The sequence below is a fragment of the Sylvia atricapilla genome, chromosome 23, assembly GCF_009819655.1.
Source record: "Sylvia atricapilla isolate bSylAtr1 chromosome 23, bSylAtr1.pri, whole genome shotgun sequence".
Taxonomy (NCBI): domain Eukaryota; kingdom Metazoa; phylum Chordata; class Aves; order Passeriformes; family Sylviidae; genus Sylvia; species Sylvia atricapilla.
The window spans coordinates 4,067,184-4,089,295 of record NC_089162.1 but is presented as its reverse complement, the minus strand read 5'-3'; the positions used below and the strand labels follow the sequence as shown (position 1 = coordinate 4,089,295).

Below are 22,112 nucleotides of genomic sequence, written 5' to 3'. Positions count from 1 at the left end.
CAGCCTGGTCTGAGCAGGTGAGCTCAGCAGTGAGGGTTTAACCCACTCTTCCCATTTTCCCCATTGGAAATGTGGCCCAATGAATGCAGCAGAAGTGAAAGAACAGCCATCCACCAACCGTGATCAGAGGCTGAGGTTTCTAAACCGTATTGAGGTTGCAAAAACAAATTGACATCAACATATGGGGGAAGTCTGAAGTTGCAGCAAACATTCGCAAATGTGAGAAACTTTGGCATGCAAGAGTCCCCATTAAATTCAAATACACAATGCACAAGATTAAAGTTATTCAGAGGCATTAATGTTTGCAAGATCAGACCCCTGAGATGTCTCTGTGTAGTAACAGTTACTTTAGGTTTAATCTGTTATTGCATTAATATCTATAAAGAGCATATATAAATACAAATCAGATGGCAGCTGCAGCCTCGCTGAAGAAAAAGATTGAAGGGCCTGGGGGGAACTGAAATTTCCACGATGGGAATTTCAAGTGCCACATATTTTGGGGATTCTCATCCTGCTCAAACTCCAGCTTTTTTTTTTTTTTTTTTTTTTTCCTTTACACAATGCACACACACACACACAGAGATACGTGAGAACAAAAAGGGCAAAGCAAATAATTAGGGGAGAGAAGGACAATATAAAAAATTGTTTTCAAGTGGACAGATTGGCCTTGCACAGGAGCAAGGGATGGTCTGAAGCATGGCAACCCCCCTCAGACTTCTGTGAAAAGCCTGATGTGCTCTACTTAACACTTAAGAAAATTCACTGGGGAATAACGACCTCTAATTTATTTTGGCTACGGTGATGTTCTGTCTGTGCTTCGTTAATCTCGCTCTGAAGATTTCGGGGGACTTTTGAACTGGAGCCTTGCCTCATTCTCCAGCGCCTGGTGGTTAATCTGCTCGGATATTCCCCCAAACAACCATCTGCTGCACCTTGTATTTGTTCCACTCCCCGACTATCTCAGCCTTTGGTCCGTCCTGCTGGCTTATTCAGCACCCTTTAAATTTCTCCTCTGGCCTTATGTCTGGTTGCTTATGTTTTGGACAGACAATAGAGGTGATACAGGCCATTATTCATGAGAAGCTTCAAGTGTAACGTGAGAAACATCTCATCTCCTGACCCCTGTTAGCATAAGAATCGCTGATAAAATTCTGGACTGAAAGAGAAGGATCTTCTGGGGGGGAAAAAAAAAAATCGGCAAAAGTTTCACTTGAGATGGGTTTTGTAAGAGTAATCCAGATTAATTCTCTGCCTAAGGACCAGATCTGACTCCTGGTGCAGTGCCCAGGACTCTGGAGAGGTGCTGTGGCACAGACCTTAGAGGCCCAGGGAATTTTAAAGAGAAGAATGTTCTTTACCACTCCCACAGCCTGTGCTCGTGCATTTTATGTTTCTTTAACCAAGGATCACCAAGTGATTTCCACTCTGACGTGAATTTAGCCTCCAAACACGCCCAGAGAGGGGGTAAATACTGATTCCACACCTGGACCGCTTGAATTAAAGACTGGAGAGGTCTCCTTGGATCACACGTCACCAAGTCACCAAGTTTTAACCAGTTTCTACTTCTTTTAGCAGAGTCATGTCTGAAAGAAATTTGGGTGACGCATTGGGAAAATCCCAATCTCCGTCAAAAACCCTCTAAACACTAAACTGAGAGCACACCTGAGCATGGGAAGCAAATTTTGACCACAGTTTCTTCTTTTTCCTTGTATCAACCCCAAGCAGAGTCACCCTCAAGGCAAGGTATTGATGCTGTTCGTGCCTCCAGTGGGATTTATTTCCCACCAAATTTGGCATCAACAGGGTTGATTTAGCAGGAGCAGAGCCCTGAGTCTGCTGAGCACAGAATAACCCAACAGCCCTTTAAGGGAAAATGTTAAATAAATGGCAAACGAACCAATTAATGCCCTTGGATGGATTAATGGAAAAAATAATAATAATAATAAAAAATAAAACTCTGTGTGCACACTCAAAATATCCCAAACGCAAATGGAAACCTGCTGAAGAGTGTTTATGGATGCTCCAACTGCCAATGGCATGCAGAGCCCTATCCTTCAAATATCACAGGTCAATGGAACAGGAATATCTGCATTTCCAAACGCTCCTTGCTTGGCTGATCCATCAATGTGATAACTAATACAGACTTAAACTCCTCGATGGGCTCCCTGAAATTAAAACAACCAGAGAGCAGAGGGAAAAAGAAAAAAAATCTTAAATAACCATTACCAATGGATTTCAGATAAAAGTCAAGGAATAATTCCACAAAGATTGCCCGAGACAATCAAGGGAAGCAGCTCTGGAGATGGGCGAGGGAAGTGGGAAATGGGACCAATTCCATTCCATGCGCAGAGGCAGTTCAGCAAAAAGTCAGCCCAAATCAAAAGCTTGACAAAAGTTGGGCCAAGCTGCTCTCCTCACTAATTGATGGGGGGAAAAAAAATGAGTAAATGGAGAATTTTCTCCTTCCAACAGCAACAGAGCAGATGTTTGCTCAGAGAAAGGGTTTGGGGACAGGCTGCACCTTTTCTCTCCTTGTTTGGGGAAATCCAGAGTGGCTGCTCAGGGTTTTTTTTTTAATGTTGAGCATGGTCTGGGATATCCCTGTGGTCAGCCAGGGTCACTTGTCCTGGCTGTGTCCCCTCCCAGCTCCCTGTGCAGAAAGGGCCCCGTGCAAACCCTGCTGAGCTGGAACTAAAACATCCCTGTGCTATCAGCACTGTTGTCAGCACAAATCCAAAACACAGCCCTGTGCTGGCTTCTATGAGGAACATTAACTCTAGTGAATCCAAAATTTTAATTTTAGCACCAAGCAGTGGTTTCGGCTGAATTTAGGGCTGCAGACACACTCCCCTCTCACCCCACGATCCAGATCCTTGAGGAAAATACCAGATATTGCTCAATTTACCACAAAAAGAGGCAGCTGAGGAGCTCTGGAAGAGCCATCTCAGCTCTGAGTCCAAGGGAGAGCATTTCCAAAACTGAGCAAGTGAAATGTGGGTCGGGGTTAAGGCTGGACTCACACAAATCTGAGAGGAAAAATTCTCCTCTCTGGGCATCTCCTGTAAATCCTGCCTTGGGGCTCTCCTCTCTCCTGGGTGGAACCCTGCAGCTCTCTGATTTCCCTGCAGCTGTCATTCCTGGCTGACCCTTCCTAAACCTCAGATGTTTTCCTCTCGGAGCTGCAGGAGCATTATCTGTGCTTATCAAGAGACCAGCCCAGAGCTGGGTTACTTTTAAGGCTTTCAGAGTCTCCAGCAACTTTTTGAGAGGCTGGAGAAACCAGGAAGAGAGATGGGAGCTATTTCCTCCAGAATTTCAGCCTGTATTTTCCTTTCCCCCTCATGCGCAGTCAGAAAAATCAATTTCTGATTGTGGAACCACTCCTTGGAGAACAGGACAGTGGGCAAATCATGGCCAAAATTGTTCAGATTTAGAACAATTTCACTTCCACACCCAAAATCTCTTCTAAAAAGAGGTTAAAAGATGAAGTTTGTGGATTGTGAAGCTTGGCTGCTTTAAAAAAAAAAAAAAATCAGACAGATCCTATCAGCTGAGCCCAAATGAAACTCCAGGAGATGGTCAGAGGAGCCCAACCCCACATTTACACTAAACCTTGGCACCTCCACGTTTCATTTGGGGTTCTCTGACCTCCTTCAGCCTCTTCTCCCACGCAGACCTTGACTCCTAGGTGGGGGTTGCATTTGGGGGTTTGTGGGAGCTCTTGTAGGTGTTGGTTTCTTTGGAGGGGCTGCAGGAACACAAATTAGTCCTGAACATCTCGGATTTTCCAAGAAGAAATCCTTCCAGGAACAAATGAAGGAAACAGGCTCCCAGGGCCCCTCGTGAATTCTGGCAAGGAGAGGCCTGTGCTTCCACGGAGGACATTTCAGAACATTTCCTGAGGCATTTCTGAGCGCTGAGGATTTAGAGGCAGGGATGATGTCTGCAAAAGGCCTGGCCAACAAAGGTGGGAGAACCACTCAGCAAGGAACAAATGGAAAAATGAAAAACCTTTTTTTTTTTTTCTCTCTCTCTTCATTTAACTAAAAGAAATTAGGCCTGATTCCCTTTGTTTGACACCAGGAGGGCACCGTGCAGTGCCCAGGAGTTAATCCTGATTTACTGCAGCACATCCCAGCCTAGGGGCCACTCTGAGTTCCCTCGGACAGGGAATCCAGCACAGCGCTCCCACATCTGCAGCAAACTCGAATTTTCCTCATCATCCACCTCCTCTCCAGGCGTTCTGTTGACCATGAAGGCAATCAGATGAATTTGTAAGTCTGAGCTGGGGGAGCAGTGTGAGCCTCCATGGTTGGGTTTCTATGGAAACAATTCCCCCAGCATCCTCAGTCCACATTCGGTATTCCTGTCTGCCTGCCTCCTTCTCACACTCCAAATCCCTCTCCTCCAAACGCTCCTCTCAGGAGGGTGATGTTTGCTGCTCCCTCCTCTCACCCACTGAGCTGGGGTGGGGAATGGGGCACTCACTGCTCCTTCCTGCTCACTGACTGATCTGGGATGGGGAATGGGGCATTTACTGCTCCATCCTTTCACCCACTGAACTGGGATGAGGATCGGGGCACTCACTGCTCCATCCTTTCACCCACTGAGCTGGGATGAGGATTGGGGCACTCACTACTCCATCCTTTCACTCACTGAACCGGGATGAGGATTGGGGCACTCACTGCTCCATCCTTGCACTCACTGAGCTGGGATGAGGATTAGGGCACTCACTGCTCCATCCTTTCACCCACTGAACTGGGATGAGGATTAGGGCACTCACTGCTCCCTCCTTGCACTCATTGAGCTGGGATGAGGATTGGAGAACCCACTGCTCCCCACTCCTGACCCAGAGGAATCAGGATAGAGGCAGTGACAACACAATCTCCACAGGCCCTTTAGGGTTTTCACTGTTTTGGTGCAACTGGTGAGACTCAAAATTAGTCCTAATCATAGAGGTTTGGCCCCTTTCAGCCCTCAGTGGAGACCACGACCATCAAAGGAAACTGAAATTCGTAGCAACTTCCATGCCGAAGCTGCCACCTTTCCATCTCCTCCTTCTGCTCCCTGGCAGCTTCACCCACCCCATAAAAGCCATCACTTATGGCAGAGGTGGCAGCCTCTCAACTGCCCGTGCAGCCAAGCACAGCAGGGATGGAACCCCTCCTGCCCAGCTGGAACAGGGAACAGGAGACGGAGCCAGGAATTAACCTCTCGCTTCAAATTTGGCCACGATGCTTCAATTAACACTCCATCCTCAGGACAAGTCCCGCTTCCCAAGCACCAGGGCCTCCATCGCTTCCCTTCTGAGGCTGTTTCTCAGTCCAAAGGGCTTCACACTTCATTCTCCTCAGAGCCAGCCCACGTCTTTTAATTGCTCAGCCTCACCGTACCTCAATCCCTGCGGAGCAGAGGGAACAATCCGTGCCTTGTGTCCCCAGAGCTGCCACCACCCTCATCCCCTCAGAGGGACAGAACTTCCTGGGGCTGGGGAGACGAGCTGCTGTGCCCACCCTGACCCCTCAGCACCTGGGTACCCGTGGGCTGCTCCTCTGGGCAAGTGCCACACTCAGGGCTGGGTACACCAGCAGAAAACCCCACGTTTTCTGGGGCTGCTTCAGCCTTTTCTCTGCTGCTTCCAAAGCTGCCTCTATTCCTGCAAGAGCATGTGAAACCCAAGGCAACAGAAACGCTCTCTCTGCCCATTATTTGCCGCTGTGCAGCTGAAGCATTTTAACATTTTAAGCTTGCTGGGCTCTAGAAGGGAGATGCCCAAAAATCTTCCACATTTACCCACCTTGAGCTCTGGACACATCAGGAATTTCCTTGCAGGAGTTAAAACACCAGTTGCCTCCCTAAACTACCACTTCCACCCCTGCTGTGCCAGCTTTAAAAGAGTGCAAGGGCCACATTTTTAGACAGTATAATTTGGCCCAGATCCCCCGGCTCCATTGTTTTCACTGGCACTGGGGTAAGTTACACCAGATGAGGATATTGCTCGGAAAAGATTTTCCTTTAAAACAAACACACAAACAAAACCATGTTCAGACAAGACCAGGGATTTTGAGGCCGCATTCCTGTCTCCAGAACTTTCCAATGACTCGCAGTAGTCTCTGCTCCACCAAGCCACAAATTTGTAACGCTTTAATCTTTCCATGTAAGTCAGTTCCTCTCCTCCCTTAATTGTTTTTGTTGCTCTTCTCTGAATTCTGTCCAATTTACCACACAGTGCAGACTCCATTACATCCGAAAGGCCAGAAGGATGGTGTACAGAAGCTCATTTTCCAATTCTATGACCTCAATTCTTGGGAGGATTTCAGAGCCCAGACACCAGGCTATAAATGAAGAATGTGCGCCCGTATAGCTGGGTAATTTAAATGCATTTTCTGTGAATAAATCTACTCGGTACTTTCTTGATCTGTACAATCTTCTGCCATAGGGGCCTAACATAAAAATACTTCAAAGGCTCCAACAAATTCCCTCAAGATGTGATCTTCAGCATTTCAAAAGCTGAAAGACATAGACAAGGTTTAAAGTGATCATGATATATTTTCAAGGTAACCCTCTTCAGCAACTCCTGTTCACCCATTTCTTGAAAGTGAAATTCTATCACCTCTCTGTATATAGATCTTTTTCACTGATTGACTCGCTTATGAGCGAGGCAGAGATGAAGCGAATTTGACTTTTGGTTAGGGTTTATTAGACCTCATTATCTTGAAATGAAGCACAGCAATGCTTCCTTCCTTCAAAACGCCTGCTAGACAGGGCCAAGTGGAAATCCTGCAGCCACAGACCCCTCACCACTTCCCTCTCGCAGCACTAAGAAAGTTTAGATTTGGATTCAAGTTTCAGCCTCCATCTCCCTCCCTGTTTCAAGCTGAAACACGACCCTGCGCAGTAACACTCCAGTGAAAGATTATTTTTATGTCACACCTCAGTCCCATCCCTGATATTAATTATACACTTCGAGCCTGGAGTCAAAAGAGATTTTTAAAACTGGTGCTCTGGGCTGAGACCAAGATTCCTCCTGTCTGCCTTCCCAGCAGCTCCATAACAACCTCCCCGAGACTGCGGCATATTTAATGAGAATGCAGATGATCAATTGCAGCCCGCCTTGCACGGTTAGCTCAATCAACAAACTACTAATGACTCCAGCATGTTACAGCTTTTTTGGCTAATGAGAACCGCATTGACCAGATTTCCCCCCTTCTCCCAGGATCAAACGCCAATATGGAACGAGTTCTGCTGCAAACTGTAACTTTAGCCTGCAAGCCAAACGCTGCCCGGCCAGGGGACAAAGCCTGAGTGTCATTAGGGAGCAAAAAAAGAGCCCCCAGACCCTTCCCAAGGATGTGTCTGGCTGCTGAAACCAAACTCCTGAGAAAGGCAGAGCTCCCACCTTGGTGCGTTTGGAGGCAGAAAAGCCTTTTGTTCCTGCACCATCCCACTCCTCCTCCTCCTCCCTCTCCCCGCTTTCTGCTGCAGGGTAATTTGTAGCAGGTGAGAAGTAAATACCTTCTGCTTCCTCTCTCTTTCACTTTTGTTCCTGCAATTTACCTCCATTTCTTTTTTTTCCTTTCCTCCTCCACCAAACAGAAGTCAATTGACCTAGTGAAAGAATTTGGGGATATGTAGAGATCACAGAGTTAAAAAATGGGAGTTTTACACCTCTTCATCACCACCAGGGACCGTTTTCCATATGGGACCCCAACAGCTGACCATGCTCCAAGCCAGGAGCATTTATTACAGAGCTGGAGATGGGAAACAGTTCCTGGGGTGTGATCCTGCCTGTTTCCAGCCACTGCTAAACAAAGATCTGCTCCCATGGAAGGAATTCCAGTGACTCCAGTCACCTTTGGACCAACACTTTGTGTCTTTACCAAACACCCTTCGTTTTCTGATGTGCAAAATGGCCAGTTCCTGAAGCGGATTTTCCATCCTGTACCCTGGGGAAAACACAATGCTCCAGTGTGACCAATCCCTCTCCATCAAGAGCAGACCTTGGTTTCATTTTTGGCTACACCATCATTTTCCTGGTGACCTTTTTTCCCCAATCCTCCACTCCCCTCTGTCAGACAGGGATAACACGGAAGGTTTGGTCCTCTGGGAAATAAAACTGCCACAGGAAAACCCAACACCCAACCAGGCATTATTTTTCTTCTGATCACGCTCTGCCATCCTTGACTGCCACAAAACCGAGCAGAGAGTGGAGAGAAGGAGCAATTAGGGCTTGAGAATCAACTGGAAAGCATCAATCCAGATTGGTTTTTTCAGCCTGAGCTCATTTGCTGGGATCACTCTGAACAGAAGTCATGGAGGATGCCCAGAGTCCATCACTGCTCCTTCCTCTTTCAGAGGTGCTCCTGTGCAGTTCCCTCCTCTTTTAAAGGTTTAAATATTAAATATCAGCCAGGTGATGGTGGAGGCCCATGTCTGACCTCACTCCTCCTTTCACCATGTGCTGTGGCCAGGAATTCAGACTCGGAACAACCTCCCTGGGCTGGGAACTCCTCTCCTGGGGCTGCTCTGCTCCTCTCTGCAGAGGGAAATGTCCTGATCCTGCCAGGCTCTGCTCTGCCCACAGCTCCATCAGCTCCCTCCTGCCTTATCCTGGAAGGTTTATCCTTATCCTGGAAGGTTTATCCTTATCCTGGAAGGTTTCTGCCTTCCCAGCTCCACCTGCAGCTCCTCACACACCTCATGGCAGCAGCTTCCTCCTCCCTCTGACTTCAGCTTTCACCCTACAGTGCCAAAACCCCTTTTTCATCTTTTCCTGCCCCAATCTCCATATCCATCCTCTCCCAAGATCCACAGAACTCTCTGATACAGTCTCTCTGCTAACTGTCCTGAAAAAGGATTTTTTTTATTCATGTTTAATTCTAATTTTTAACAGCTCATCGCCCTCTTCTCTCACAAATTCAGCTTTCCAGGAAGAACTCCAGTGACTTGTGAGCTGGAGCTCCACATCCCCAAGAAAGTTTCCACACCATGCTGAGAGTCCTGCACACGCACTGATTACCTTCATCTCATCCAAACACTAAAATCCTGCACAGAAAAATTCAGAATTAGGGCAAAAAGGGTGAGATTAGAAGACAAGCCTGTTCCTGTCCACCTCATGTAGATGAAAGAAGAGAACCATTAAAGCTGGCAAAGCCCATGGAGCCCAACCATTAATCCAGGTGGGAGCCATTCCCCCCCAGCCCGGCTCAGGAGATGTCAAAGTCACTTTATTCTCCTGGGCTTCAAGAAGCCAGGCCTTGAAATACGGGTCTGGCAACTCCGATGGAAAGTAAACTCAAGTTACAGCAAAAATAACTTTACCAAGGCTCTCGGTTCTCATTTGTAAATGGAGCAGGGCTTTAGCACAGCCAGGTTTTTGTGCTGCTTCCTCAGATTGCTTTTAGGTTCATTAAGCTCCAACTTGGGGAAGAAAATGGTAGCGTTTGATTTATGGGGGCGGGGGAAGAAGGACGAAATGAGCAATAAATCTCCCAAGGGTGCTGGTGTTCCTCCAGCTCTCTGCAAGCCAGAGCAAGGAGCTCCCAGATTCCAGCTCAGCATTAACACCTGATATCCAGGGGAAAAAAAATCCCCCTGCTCCGTGCCTCAGTTTCCCTGACCAGAATAAGGTGATGCCAGCTGTGAGGCTGAATTCTGTGACGTTTCAATAGGAAACTGCTGGCTGAAAAATGGGTTATTCGTGGCTTCTGAAGCAAATATGAGAAAATGAATACATTTTCTGCCTGCTTTTTTTTTTTTTTTTTTTTTTTTTAATTGCCTTCAAGGAGCACAGAGGAATGACCAGGAGGTTTTCTGGACAGATCAATGAAAGCAACACCCAACAAATGACCTTTCCTCAGTGTCTCATAAGTACCTGTCAGCTTCAGGAGTGCCACCACCCTCGAATGGAGAGATTTAAAGCCCAGACTATTCATTAGAGAGCAAACTATTATTCTCAGAGGTTTAAATGAATTGGCCAGTGGCCAGCCTTCCTCTCTGCTTAGGGACTACTGGGAAAAGGGGATGTGGCTGCTGTTGGGTTTGCGAAAAAAAGTAAAAAAGCAATAAAAAAATTAGGATTTAAAGAGCACCAAGAAGCAGGCTGTTCAAGTGCTGATGGCCTGACACCCTCAGAGGGTGGCACGAGGGGTAAGGAGATTTAAGCACCATCAGAGAAGCACGAAAACAAGTCTGTAAATACCAGAGATGGCTCCTGTTTTATGGCATCACTAAATCACCCAGCTAAGCTGACTCTGAGGAATGGCATCAAAAGGTGAAGAGGTTTAGGGGGTGCCTCCAAACCCCGATTTTTTTTCTGCAGTAGATACCACTCACTTGCCACGTGCAGTTCTGAATTAAAAGCAAAATATTCTTCCCTGTATAACTCAGATTTGCATTAAATCCCAAAGCAGGAGTTACAAACCTCACCTGAAATCTGCTTACCCTGCTGAGGAACCCTGAGTTGGTTCTGGGTTACTCTATCCTGCAAATCTACCAGAATATTGCAATTTATTCTGCATGAAGGCAGCAATTAAAACAATGCAAGTGAGTTTTCCATCCAAAACTGCTCTACCTCAGCACCACAGGATTTTACTTCGGGTTAAAGGTGGCTTCAGTGCTTGCAAACAGCCCTGGGGGAAATATTTTACCACAAAGTCAGTCTGCAGCCTCACTCTCACTGGTGTGGGTGAGGATGGTCACGTCATGAGGCCATGGAATCTTCCAGGGACACCTTCCACCATCCCAGGGAGCTCCAGCCTGGATATTTTGGATATGCAGAACTTCTCTGGGAACCCTGTGCCAGGGCCTCACCACCCTCAAGAGCAGAATTCCTTCCTGGATATCCAATCTCAGCCTATCCTCTGTCAGGTTGGAGCTGTTCCCCCTTGTCCTGTCACCACCTGCCCTCCCAGATAATCTCTCCTGCGAGTTTAACCCCCAAAACTCACACACAAAATCCTCAGGCACTTGGATGACTGCTCCACCCCTCCCCAAAAGTGCTTTTTTTATATATAAAATAACGTATTTTTGCAAGGTTTGAAAGATGAAAAAGCTGCTGTTGTTCCATCACTTCCACAGACACTCAGCCCCACCACAGCACAAACGTGCTGAAATACATCCACAGTGGTTTATCCACATTTCATTTGAATTAAAAGACAAAGCCCAGGGAGTTCCCTACCTTTGCACACCCCATCCCCTCGCCAGTGGCACAGCAGGTGGATGTTCCTGCTGCAGGGGTTTTGCAGCTCACAAACCAAAATGCTCTGGTGTCTCTCAGCTGTGAGTGCCTCAAGTGCTGCCCTCCACACTCCCCACACGATTTTGGGCTGTGGCACCTCAGCCACAGCTGTGTCACCATTTCAGCTGCCTGAATCTTCCACCTCTGCGTTTTCCAAGAGGTTTCTGCTCCATCTCACACCTCTTATTTATCTGGAGTCTTTTTCAAAACTCATTCCTCTCTTGGAGGAAACTGGTGGCGAGTGGTGGTTCCCCAGAAGGAAATGCTGCACTGGATGTGACACACAGCCAAACAGCCTCCCCATGTGCAAAAATAAGATTACAGCACACAAAGCTGCCCTCCAAGCTCTGCCACAGATCAGGCAGGCAGAGGAGGCTCAGCATGCAAATCCAGCACTTTTTCTTCTTCTAAAAAGCCCCCAAACCTCCCCAGCTGCTGAAGGTGCAGAAGGCAGAGTTTTAGGACAAGCTTTATGGTGCAATTTGTTTCCATCACACTCTGCTTATGATGATTTAGCTGAGTGGATCCAGAATCTGTTACAGTAAAACGGGTCAGGGCGGGAATGGGAAAAGATATTTCCATTCTTCAAAGGCAGAAAAACAATTTTTCATCTCTTCTGACTGGATACAGTTAAAGGAGATTACAAGTGGTATGATTGCTTTTGGCAGCCTAGTGTTTGACCTATCATTCTGTAAAAATATAACTAACCCTCCATCTATTGACTGTCAGGAATTTTCCCCCATGTGCTTTTTGTTCTCCTCCTCCGTCTACTTTATATGGAAAATTTACTGTATAGATCTGCATTTAAAGCTTCCTTGGCCTACTTCATGAGCAGACAGAACAGATTAAAGCGAGTGGAACATAAGCACAGCTCAGAGCTCTGTCTGCTCACAGAATCCTGGGATGGTTTGGGTTGGAAAGGACTTTAAAGCTCATCTCAGGCCTTGGGCAGGGACATCTTCCACCAGGCCAGGTTGTCCCAGCCCTGCCCAGCACAGCCTTGGACACTTGGATTAGCTCAAATTCAACATTAAAGTTCAGCTTAGCTGCTCCAGGTGCAGCCTGTGCTTTAAGAAGTCCCTAAAACCCAGTTTGCCAAGAGTTGGGAGGATATAAAAAGCACATTTATAAATATTTCTTGCTTCCCACCCCTGCCAGTGACCAGACCCAGGTGTGACAACCCTTTCCTTCGCTGCCATCACACCCAAGGTGTCACAAAACCCTGGGGACTGCCACTCTGAGCATCTCAGCTCTGCCAGGGTCCTGCTTCCTCCATCACCGGGGGGGAAAATCCCTCCAAATTCCCTGCACAGCCTGTGCTCACATGCAGAGCACCCCCAGCTCGTGCCCACACTGGGATTTCCTTGGGGTTTTTGTTGGTGTCCAAGATCTCAGCCCACGCTGGAAAATCCAGATGAATGCAGGCCCTGTGCAGCTCCCTCCTGGCTGCTTTAAGTTTAACTTTCCCTGTTTACCTTTTAATTTAATGTATTCTTTTGATCTCTCTTCCTCTCCTTTCTCTTGTCTCCCCGAGTTTGCTGACACAGGAGAAGCATGACAAGCTCAGACAGGCCTAACCTACTTTTTTCCCCCTTTTTTCTCTGGTACATGTGAACGCTCCCACTCTCCTTCCCAGCATATGAAAGCACATTCCAAGGATCATTATAATGATATTTCCAGTCCCCTGTGAAGTAATTCCCTCACTGACAGGTGAGGGAGCTGAGCTCTTCAATTACTTGCCCCCCCAAAAAAATTACGGCAGCACAAGGGGAGATAAAACCCACCAGGCTCCTGCTTTTCTCCATCCCAAACTCTACAAAATTATCATTATCCAAGGTTTGGGAAATGCCTCCGCTCCTAAACAGAGGAACAGCAAAATTTTAGGTGTCCATCACAGGGGGTTGAACATTTCTGGGGTTTAATTGCAGCTGAGGAACTCCCATCACCGTGTCCTGGAGCCTCCAGGCTGGAGAGGGCTGGAGAGGGACCTGGACAAGGGATGGAGGGACAGGACACAGGGAACGGCTCCCATCGCCAGGGTTAGAGGGGGGGAGGAATATTGGGAAGGAATATTGGGATACTGGGGAGGAATTCCTGGCTGGGAGGGTGGCAGACCCTGGCACAGGGTGCCCAAAAAGCTGTGGCTGCCCCTGGATCGCTGGCAGTGCCCAAGGCCACGTTGGATGGGGCTGGGAGCACCTGGAAGTTGTCCTTGCCCATGGCACTGGATTTTAGAGCTTTAAGGTCCCTCCCAACCCATCCTGCCGTTCCATGGACTTTGCTCCATCCCAGCCATGGATATCCCTCAGCCAAACCCTTTCCCCTCCTTGTGATAATCCAGTGCCCAGCCACGAGCTCGACTGCACAGATTCCCAGTTATGACACCAACTAAAATCACAGAACAAACCCCAGCATTTACAAATCTGAACTTTCAAAAGCAAGAACACCTCTAAAATTAGCCCAAAATTTAGCCCAAAATTACCTGAATTCAGATACTGACACTTTTGGGGTTCATATTCTCAAAGATGTTCTCTGCAACAGCTTTTTTTTTTTTTTTTTTTCTTGTGAAAGCTGAAATTAGCACATTATCTTGGAGTCTGAAAGGCAAAAAAACCCCAAATACTTCAAGGAGCGAATGATAAAATCAAAAGTGGACTTCGAGCACCTGCACCAGAGCACTCAGGATAATTGAAATGTATTAATTTTTGAGGTGAGTTAGTTGAGCACTGATTAAAACCTTGTTTAGACCTCGTACTTCACAACCAGAGTGGCTTGAATTTGGTTGACTGAATCTAGTTTGGAACCAGATGAAGTTCACACAAAATCACTTCCACCAAGAGCAAGAGTGACCACAAAGGGGCACTTTGATGCCCTTGATCTGTGCGTCCCCACGTCCATAAAAATCCCCTTCTGCCCAGCCCAGTGCAGTTCTTTACTCCTGCAGGTCCAATGGTGCTCCTTTTCCAGCTCAGCTTCAGCTCTGCAGTTTAATTATCTCCAACACAGCAACAGCCACTCCAGAAAGAAATCAATGCTCCCTTTGCTCCCAGCTCTAAATGCATCTATCCCATAATCAGCCTCACAGAACAGACATTTGGGGCTGCACGTCTGAGGGGCCACCTCGGCTATTAAATTGTTTTGCCACCATCCCTCTCACACCCAGCTTTGGGTATTTTTTTCCTTCGTTTTGCTACGAAAAAAGAAAATTAAAAAAAAAATATAAAAAGAGAGAATGATGTTTTAGTTTGTAAGATGTTCATTGCTAAAAATCTCTGCTGCATTACTGGGATGCTTTTCAGTCCTAAAAATCCCACACTACCCCTTAGACATTTTATCTAGAGGGGTTTGATGTGCTGGCACTCTCTGCTCCTGCCATCAGCCCTGGGACTCGTTTCTCCCCTCACTGATTCTGGGGTTAACCTGAGCACTCAAACACCTTTCTAGGACACCCAGAAAATAAGGAAAAAACCTCCCAAAACATCCAGAACAGCAAGGAAGCATGAATTGGGTTCATTTCCTCAGTGCTGACAGCTCTGAGGGGTCTGAAGGAGGAGAATTCCCACTGCCCAGCAGCTCCTCAGGAGGGCACTTGGACTCCACTGAGGGTCTGCAGCATTTTAATTATTCTTTTTTTTTTTTTTTTTTTTCCTTTCTGAACTTCCAAAGCTGCCCAGTGGATGCAGGGAGAAAATATCCATTAAATGAAAGGCCAGGATGATGTGGAGATGAAACTGAGGCTCAGAAGGAGCCAAAGTGGCCAGAGCAGAAACTTTCACCCTGTCCCACACCATCCCCTGCAGCAAGAGCTGAGACCTCTGCCAAAACCTGGATTTCAGGGAGGGAAGCATAAAAATCACCGAGCTGCAAACACCAATTCATAAGCAAAGCACAAAAGCATTTTGGTGGAGGTGGCACAAGAGAGGGAGAAACTCTGAGAACTTCAGGTTCCACTCCAGCTCATGAACTGCCTTTATTTTCCCACTTCAACTAAAAAAAATAATTCCTCGAGGAAAAAAATCAGGGAAATAACATTTGTGGGTAACTTTTGCTCCCAAAAAACCCCCATGGGGTGAGTTCTGGCCAGAATTACAGTCTGAGTGTTTCAGAGAGGTGTTGAACCCCCAGCTCTGGGCTGGTGCCGTGTATCACTTAAGGATTAATATTTCTCCCTCTTTCTTTCAGGTTTTCTTTGTAAAAGTAAAAAAAAAATCATTCACAGCAGCACCCAGGGTAAATACCCGGAGTATTTTCTGTGCTGGGACTGCTCCTGATTCCTTCCCTCCCTGTGTTTTAGGAGAGGGCTCTGAAAAGGCCGGATCTGGGCTGATTTTATTGCTCTTGGGGCAATAAGGGTGAAGAGGGTGAGACCCATAAACACAAAGATGCCAAGATGATACCAGGAGGCTGCAGCTGGAATGCCCAGCCCTGGCTGCTTTGTTCCCTGGGAATAATCAATATATTGATCATATATAAATGTATATACCTATGAGGAAAGTGAAGGCGCAAAAAGACACCATTTCATTTCTTATTATATCCCTGTGCCCCTTCCAGAAATCCTAAACTTCCTTTTTATTCACGTTTCTACTCTGAACTGACACCTCCTCTTCTGCTTTTTGCCCTCTGCAGGTGCTACCAAAATCTTTCTGCACAAAATCCTTGGGGTCAGAGAACCAAACGTTTTTGGCTTTGGGGCATGGACCCACTCAAACCCAAATCCTATAGGAAGTGACCAGATTTACCTACAAACTTTGAATTCAGGCCAGAGTGGTTGAAGTTTCACTAATTTCAGCTCTCCCTGGCTAATTTAATGCTGTCTGTGGCAGCAGCTCCCAGAAAATCACCTGGAAATGCAATACACCCAGCCCCAGAGTGCAGTGCATCCCTCTGGATCCTGGATCCTGACCTTCCCTGACCCACAGCAGCAACCCCAGACCGGCCACTCCTGCCTCAGCCCCTCTGAAGGATGAGCCCTAAATTTCCAGAGAAGGCAATAAACTGGAATTATGTGAACTCCTGTTTTGCTAAAGCCCCTCCTGTGCTGCAGAACTCTGCCCTGAGCTGCCTGAACTGCAGGAAATCATCCCAAACCATCCCACTGGGGATCCAGGATTCATGGATTGGACCCAAACCCTCCAGCCGGGTGGGAGGAGGGAGGCTGGAAATCACCCCAAGGACACGCTGCCAGGATTCCCAGCGGAGTTCTCCTGCAGCCAGGGCTCAGCTTTCCCGCCAGGGAGCAACAAGTGATTTATTCCCTGGGGAAACGCAGCTGCTGGTGAGCGGTGTGGGGCAGAGGGAAGGCTGCAGGGCACAGGCAGGGCATGAGAGCAAACCCCACTGAGCCCCAGAATAATGAGAGGAGCCAGGTGCTTCAGCTCAGCACTTTTGGAGTTGAAACCCCATTTAAATTGATATTCAAGTCCATAAAAGCTGAACGGGTAAGTAAATGAGATACAACACAAAATCAAGTGAAATAAAAAAAAAAAATTATAATCCATCAAAATGAGTTTCCAGCACAAATCCAAACTCTTTGCCAGTCCACAACACAAATTTCCAGCTCCAAAAACCCTCCTAGGCCATCAAGGTGAAGCTTTTTTTTTTTTCATTCAGGTTCACAAACTAAGATGTCATTGTAAGTGGTTTAGAAGCCCAGCAAATTTTAATATCCATGCCAGCGTGTGTGACCAAAGGGATTACCCACAATGGCTCACCTGATTAGTTATACAAATGCCTGCCCTTTTTTTCCTTTTTTTTTTTTTTTTTTCGTTTTTTTTTTTTTTTTTCCCCCCTTTTTAATCCAAGACCGTGCAGAATGCCAAGAGGGAGAATGGGCTGTGTGCTGGAATGTCTGAGGGGCTACAGCCTTGGGATTTATATTCCATGTTGAATTCATTGTTCTCCCTCCTACCCCTGCTGCCCTCTAAAATATGCTGCAGCCATGACAGAAATAAATTAGCCTGAGGTACAGGTCACACCTTCAAGGGCAGGCAGAGCTCTGGGTAAAATCAATAGAGAAGATGGGAGTCTCTAACAGCTGAAGCAGAAAGAATGACGCATTGAGGGCTTTACACATCCCCACACAAAGGCACTTTGGAGAAAAACCCTGGGCCCTGCTGCCTCGGGAGCACAAAGCTCGTTTTTTTTTGGGTTTTTTTTTTTTGGTTTTTGTTTTTTCAACCACCTGAACCCCGAGAGCAGCTCAGAAAAGCCCCATTTCTATGGAGAATTTGCATCTCGATGCAGAAAGTTCCATTTCTTTGCCCTGGGAAGGGGGTTCAGATGCTGAACTCTGGCCCAGGTTGCAGCTCGAAAAACTTTTTTTCTGTAGGGAGGAGAATCCGCACTGAAATTCAGCTCAAGTTTTGCAGCGCTCTCCAGCCTCCCAAGGAGTTGCCTCAAACAAAACAAACTCCCCTGAACTTTGATAAACCCCAAGACGAGGCACCAACAGACCCTGAAATACGTGTTTCATTAGTTATTTTAATTTCTGATTCAAAAGCAGTGGGGACCACACTCAAAATCACTGAGAGCCTCAAGCTCAGGCTTCAGAATTTCCGAATTTGACTTCTTTTTCAGAAGTTCCTCTGAAATCAGGAGACAGAAGATTTGTAAGGAATTGGGCACGGGGAGATTGATGCAGGAGTCGAGTGGGTTTTGCTAATGTCCCTATGGTGAGTTAAGTATTAACCCTCAGAGTGAGGCTCAGGACCTGTTCAGACACTTCACACATCCCACGGGCTTCCCACCTGCCTTTCTAGGTTCCTAAAAGCTTTGAAGCCTGATTTAAGCTCCCACAATACTTCTAAAAATAGGAGTTAAACTTCTCAGTCCCGCAGGAGTTTTTTTCTGAAATTGCTCCTCAGGAGGTTTCTCAATAGACAGAGCTAAAAGCTTTTCTCCCCTCCTGTCCCTCCCAGACTTCTCCAGAGACAACTTTGGCCCAAATGCAGCTGGATCTAAATCCAAATGAACCCTGAGTTTCTGCAAAGCCAGCAGGAAAATGTCAAATAAGTACATTTCCCCTGACCTCCTTGTCTGTTTGCTTTTTTAAAAAAAAAAACCCACACAACATTAACACGTGTCTTGTGCTTTGATCAGACTCACACCTCCACCGATGGCAAAATAAATTGCATTTGTACTTACATTCGTGGAGCCTGTGTGGGAAATGGAATTCCTTTCCTTTCCACTGCTACCTGCAAAAATAAAGGGAGGAGTTCGCCATTAACACCAGGAATTGTCTTTTTGCTCACAGCCACTGTCCCGTGGCTCAAATGATGCAGCAACATCTCTCCGGCTTTTAGGAAAAAAATCGGGGTAAATTCAACACCTGGAGGGAAAAGGTTTTATTATGAACTTGTGAAGAGGTTTCCAACTCCTCCGTGGCTCATTCCCTGCAGCAACTTCCATGTGGGACAGGGAGGGTGGGGCAAGAAGCGCATTTTGGGTGTTCCCAGGAGGGTTTTGAGGCACAGGATCCTGGGCAAACATCAGGCAGAGGAGTCTCCAGTGAGCTGTCCTGCTGTTCCTTGGATCTTCCCAAGGGTGAGAGGGTGATGATAATGCACATTTCTGCCTGAGACACCTCAAACACTGCCTCAGGCACCATTTGCAGTTTTCCCCTCACATTTCTGCACTAGACACGTAAAAATACAGTTTTGAATGGCTCCTCCAGAGAGATTCCATGTCCTCACCTAGTGCAGCTTCCTCGGAAATAAATCACCCCTTGTTTTCCCCTTCCCTGTGCTCTCCATACACAGAGTCCTGGAGAACATCCCAACAACCCCAGGGTCCCTTCAGGAATGTGACCACCCCTAAATCACGTTTAGGATGTAGGTCAGGAATGACCCATCACAAATGGATCCTCATTTGGGGGCTGTTCCCTCATCCCAGCTGCCTCTCCTTTCCCCAGGGATTTAGCCAGGCTGCTCCAGATGGATCTTGATATCCTGATGCTCAAAACACTCCGAAAAATCCCTATCTTAAAAAAAAAATAAAAATAAAATAAGGATTTGTGAGCACTGGGGAGGTGCCTGAAGTGCTCCAGAATTCCAAGGGCAGCAGATTCCTGCTCTGCTCATCCCAAAGCAGGAGCAGCCTCGCACTCAAGAGGATGGGATCCAGCCCATTCCTCTCCTCCTGCTCCCTCCACCCAAATTTCACCTCTGCCTCTTGATTGTGGCTGGGTTCAGACAGAGACATCTCCATTTCAAAGAGCAAAACCGTATGTGGAACTTTGCAGACACATTAAGGGTTTTTCCCCCCTATTCAAATAGTTCAAAAAAACTCAGGATTCAGCTCAAAAATGGAAGAGAGAAAATGAGGTTAAGCACATTTGCAATGGTTCGCTCCACTCTGGAGGTAAATGAAAGCTTAGAAATGGTAAATGAAACCTTAGAAAGACCTGGTCCTTTCCAGGAACTGTGGAATTCCCCTCCCTGGGTTTAGAAATAAAGAAGGATTTAAATGTAACCAAGGAACAGGAGCAGACTTGCCTTGGGAATACCTGGGTAGGTGGAGGAAGAAATGTTTCTGTACTTAAGGATGAAAACAAAGGACAGGAGCCTAAATGGTTTATTGGCCAAAATCTGGCTGATCCTCATTTAATGGAGCTGAGTATTGCACACCACAGGTGAGAGTCTGGTCTCCATGAGCCAAGAGTTCTTTTCCACTTCCAACTTTTGCAAATCTACAGATCGCAAAAATTTCAATCCTGGGGAGGGAAATTAAACAATCCCAAATATTTCCTGTCCTGAACTATAATTTTACACATGAAGTGGGTTTTTACAAAGCTGGATTTGTGCAACTTGGATACCTGCAAAGGAACAATGAGGGGGCCTGAATATTCCATATCACAGGTGAAAATCTGGTCTCCATGAGCCAAGAGTTGTTTTCCACTTCCAACTTTTGCAAACCTACAGATCGCAAAAATTTCAACCCTGGGGGAGGGAAATTAAATCCCAAAAAATCACAGAATATTTCCTGTCCTGAACTATAATTTAACACATTCAGTAGTTTTCAACAAATCTGGTTTTGTGCAACTTGGATACCTGCAGAGGAACAATGGGGAGGCCACGTTGTTTGTGCCTGGGCGAGGACAATGCTTCGCCTTTCCACTGGGTCTGGGATAAATCTCAGCCACCAAAAGTCCCTGTTCAAAACTCAGACGAGGGTGTGCAGCTTTGCAGCCCGGGTTTATTCATCTCTCAAAGCAAAAGGCTTTTTTTTTTTTTTTTTTTTTTTAAACCATAAATATGCAAAGTGCCTGGCAAAAGACCCTCCCCATTTCCCAGGAAATGGAGGGCTGGAATGTACAGGGGGGAGAGAGAGCCCCCGTGGCCACACCGTGTCCATCTGCAGCACCACCAGGCCCCCAAAATCAAAAGGCAGAGACATTTCCCCAGCCTTCCCTGATCAAATAAAAACCCTCCCTTGGATCTCAGGGGGTGGACGTGGGGGAAGATCAGAGAGCTCCAGCTTGGGGTATTTGCAGATTCCTTCTGCCTGGCCTGGCTGCTCCCCGTCCCTCCCGGGGCACGAGGCAGGTAATCCCAGTGGGAACCCCCCAGGAGATCCAGCCAAACCCACTCCTCCTCTCCCCCTCTGCGCACAGAGGGCTGTGCACAGCTTTTTTACCAAAACTCGTGGAGTTTGCAAAGATATTTTCCCCCTCCTAATCCTCCAGCTAGGAGTTATTCATCATACCTGCCATCCCTTTTTTTTTTTTTTTTCCGACTGAGATCCTCTGCATGGGATAACTCCCAGTTTAGAACAACTAGATAATCAATATGCAGCTTTTCAATACGAGGATTTCACGTCTGCATGGGTTTAAGTAATTTCTTCAGTTTCTAAAACTCAAATATCCAAGTCTGTACCCACTCCTCCAACACACAAACTTAAATCCCAACTTTTGATAAGCCACAGAACTCTTCCCAAGTATACCCGAGGACAATATTTAACACCAGAAGCTACCAAACGTTTCTGACCCACTTCAAACAATCATTAACTGCAGGCAGTTTCTAATTATTTAAGTCCATTTCACTTCTTATTCAGTGGTCATTTTGTTTCTTGGCCGTTTGGCCTGTGTTCAGAAAAATCTCCATTAGGCAGCACAAAGTCTCACAAAAAGAAGAAAAATTCTCTTTTCCCATTCTAAGGTTGGGAATATTTTGAATCCTTGAGAGACAGGAGCCCTAAATATGCTTTTAAAAGCAAAAAGTAGTGAGCACTTAAAAATAGAAAAGCTTAAAAATTCAGCCATGAGTAAAATGTAGTTATCAACGAGAATTGCTTTCTCTCACCTCTCTGCTAACAGTTTCCAATTCCTTTTCCAGAAAGAACTGGAAAATGTATTAAAAGACAAAAAAACCATCGATGCTGGGACTGGGAACAATCACATGAACAAGCCACAAGATTTGCTTGATAACACAGAGTTTATTATTCAAGAAGGAGTCTCATTTTCAGCTCTGAGGCAGAGGGCGGGGAGAGAAAGGGGGGAACAGGCTTTTAAAGCACACGCTGCAAGCCCAGGATTGCATTCATAGCAAAAAAAAGAAGAAAGAGAAGAAAAAGTAAAGGAAACAAATCTCTGTTCTATCAATCAGCAAGTCGACTTTGCAGAAGTTAAGCTCAGCTCCCAGCAAATTCGGGCTGTTTTCACTCAAACCAAGTTCACCTTCAGCAGAGAGAATGAGCAAGCAGAGAGAATTGCTGAACTTTTTATTTTTATTTTGTTTTCTTCCCCCTCCCCCCAAAAAAAATAAAAACCCAGAAAGTTCGGCTCTGCTGAAGATGGGAAGGGATAGAGGAGAGCAGAAAGAGGGCAGTTCAAAAGTCACAAAAGCTGCTGGCACAGTTCCTCTGCGCCCCCTCGTAC

The 22,112-nt window shown here is 46.5% G+C and overlaps 1 protein-coding gene across 1 annotated transcript in view; it reads right to left on the bottom strand.

The window, feature by feature from the left end:
* Nucleotides 1–403: 403 nt before the first annotated feature.
* Nucleotides 404–22,112, bottom strand: part of HSPA8 (heat shock protein family A (Hsp70) member 8) — a 193,448-nt gene continuing 171,739 nt past the window's right edge. Inside the window, exon 9 of the mRNA XM_066334634.1 lies at nucleotides 404–526. Coding sequence (XP_066190731.1) covers nucleotides 404–526 — 123 coding nt within the window. The remainder of the gene's footprint in view (nucleotides 527–22,112) is intronic.